Here is a 2500-nt window from a genome sequence, read left to right on the forward strand (position 1 = left end):
ACATAAAACACACAGTATGTTTCCTTGTTATATTCTCTATGTAAATTCTGTTTTCTATGAAAGTGTATCTCATCCCTCTGTTTCCCTTATTCTTGCTCTCCTCTCTCTCTCCTTATCCCTCCTCTCCTCTCTCTCTCTCTGTATTCCTCCTCTTCTCTCTCTCTCTCTCTTCTTTCTTCTTAGTCTGTCATGATGGGCATCTGCAGCTTTTCTTGTTTTTTTTTCTCGTCGGGGTCTGGCTTCCATTATCAAAGAAAAGTGTTGAGTAACTCCTGACGCTGACTGGACGAGTGGGCGGTTCCAAACCTTTGACGTTTTTACAGCGGCCATCGTATTTTTTTCCCCTCTCTTCATCATTACTAAACATTTCCACTTGCAGATTGTAAACACACCAATACCAGGCGGCCCAGTTCCACAGAAAGCAGCAGAGGTGACTCAACCGCGAAAAAACAGGAACACTAAAAACGGAGCGAGATGCGACACATGCGGTCACGGTGGTGTTGGTGGTGGTGTTTGGGAGGTGTTTTGGGTGGTGTTGGAGAGGTGTTGGGGGTGGTGTTGATGTCGTTGCTTTTTGGTGATTATTTTTACCTGACTGATCTCGTCCATCCCGTTGCTGGCAAACTCAAACACCAGATCGCCGGGCACGACTGCTGTCGTCATGGCGAGGCCGCCGGTGGTTGACGGGGGAAGGGGGGGGGTGGTCCGACCCCTCCGGGAGGGGTGGGGCTTGGACTCAGGAGGCGGGTCGGCGGCAGGAGCGCTGAGGGGTTCTAAATCCGAGGTTCCGGATCGGTCCTGCTTCTTCTCCACCTTCCGGACGGTCTCCGGCGGGTCAACTGACCGGGATGCTCAAGCACTCTGGCGTTCCCTCACAGAGAATGATGTCAGCTGGACCAGAAACATCTGATGACATGAGAGAGAGAGAGAGAGAGAGAGAGAGAGAGAGAGAGGGCATAAGAGACTTAACAGTCATATCCTGAAGCAGTATTTATACAGTTTAAATCACCACACCCTTGAACACACATGAACACATGACAACATCCAGTACAGATAACCTATACCATCCGCAGCAAGAGAGAGAGAGAGAGAGAAAGAAAGAGAAGGTTGGAACACTGGACACAAATAATCAGCATGATCTGAAAGAGCACAACAACTCCCTCAACTCTTTCGAGCTGCGCTCTGAGGCCAGGCCCTGTCTTGTCTGACCTGATGGCTGCTGGGCGCTCCCTCTCCCTATCCCTCTCCCTCTCCCGTAAGAGCCCTCTCTCTCTCCCTCTCCCTCTCTCCCCCTCTCTCTCTCGCTCTCTCTCTCTCCCCCTCTCTCTCTCTTCCTCTCCCATAAGAGTCCTCTCTCTCTCTCTCTCTCTCTCGTCCCGTTCCAGTGGAGAGGGTTAGCTCAGCCCAGCGATGCGCACTCCAGACAGCCCAGGCCCCCAAAAAAGCCGCCTCCCTGTCCAGCCCACCAACCTCTGCTCCCCTCCTTAACCGTCTCCGTGCCCGCTGGCCAGCGTACGCGCCCGCCCAACCACCCGCCCGCCCGCCCGTCCGCCAGCCTGTCGCTCAGAGACGCGTGCCAGGCAGGGGGCAGAGAGAGGTAGGGAGAGGAGCGCACTGGAAAAATGCACGACTCCCTCCAAACCCACACACACACCACACACACACACACCACACACACACACCACTCACTCTCTCTCTCTCTACACACACACACACACACACACAGCACAAAAGTAGCACAAAAAACACTTTCACTTAATAAATCACCTATTGATATTCACACACGGCGCGTTCCGAAAATAGCTGCCGCTGCTGTTTTGACTGTTCTAGTCTGGTGCCGGACCTCTCTCTCTCTCTCTCTCTGTTTCTAATGATATTTCCACTGGCGCTGCGCACCACGCTGTCATTAGGGCCGCGCAGATGAAAAGCACCTTTAAAGCCCTAATGCTCTTGCCTTCTGCCTGGCATGCGCCTGAGCCAGCTGGGGAGAGATCGCGCTTTCAAAGCCCCGGGTCTGCAGGGCTTGTGCATCAAAGCTGGGAGGGGATAAAAAGGACGACCCCCCCCCTACTCTCTACCTCCCGCCCACACACACATTCACACACACACACACACACACACACACACACAGAGACACACACAAACACAAACACACCCACACCCTACTCCTCCCCCCCAGGTACTTAGTGACACCCCCGCCCCATCTCACCTCACCTGTCTCTTCCCAGTGCTGCTACACCCCCGCGTCTCTGGCTCCCCAGGATATGAGATTAGAAACACACACTGATCAGCAGGCCAGGGCAAACAAGGCAGGAGGGGGGCAGTTAAGGCATCAAACACAGGATGCGGGGGAGAGGGGTTGTTGTTGTCGGGAGGGTATCTGCCACACCTGCCCCAGAGGGGACATTTTCTCCCTCCACTTTCTGAAGGGTGGGGTTGGAGAGGGGGGAAGGGGAGGTGGAGGTGGAGGTGGAGGTAGTTAGGGGTCACACTGAAAGGG

At 54.2% G+C, this 2500-nt stretch overlaps 1 protein-coding gene across 3 annotated transcripts in view; it reads right to left on the reverse strand.

Moving 5' to 3' along the window:
• Positions 1 to 2500, reverse strand: part of elf1 (E74-like ETS transcription factor 1) — a 52183-nt gene that overhangs the window by 15572 nt on the left and 34111 nt on the right. For all 3 annotated transcript variants that reach the window (XM_062524184.1, XM_062524183.1, XM_062524185.1), the window contains exon 2: positions 592 to 906. In XM_062524184.1, coding sequence (XP_062380168.1) covers positions 592 to 663 — 72 coding nt within the window. In that variant the 5' untranslated portion in view covers positions 664 to 906. The remainder of the gene's footprint in view (positions 1 to 591; positions 907 to 2500) is intronic.

The sequence above is a fragment of the Sardina pilchardus genome, chromosome 21 (assembly GCF_963854185.1).
Source record: "Sardina pilchardus chromosome 21, fSarPil1.1, whole genome shotgun sequence".
Classification (NCBI taxonomy): domain Eukaryota; kingdom Metazoa; phylum Chordata; class Actinopteri; order Clupeiformes; family Clupeidae; genus Sardina; species Sardina pilchardus.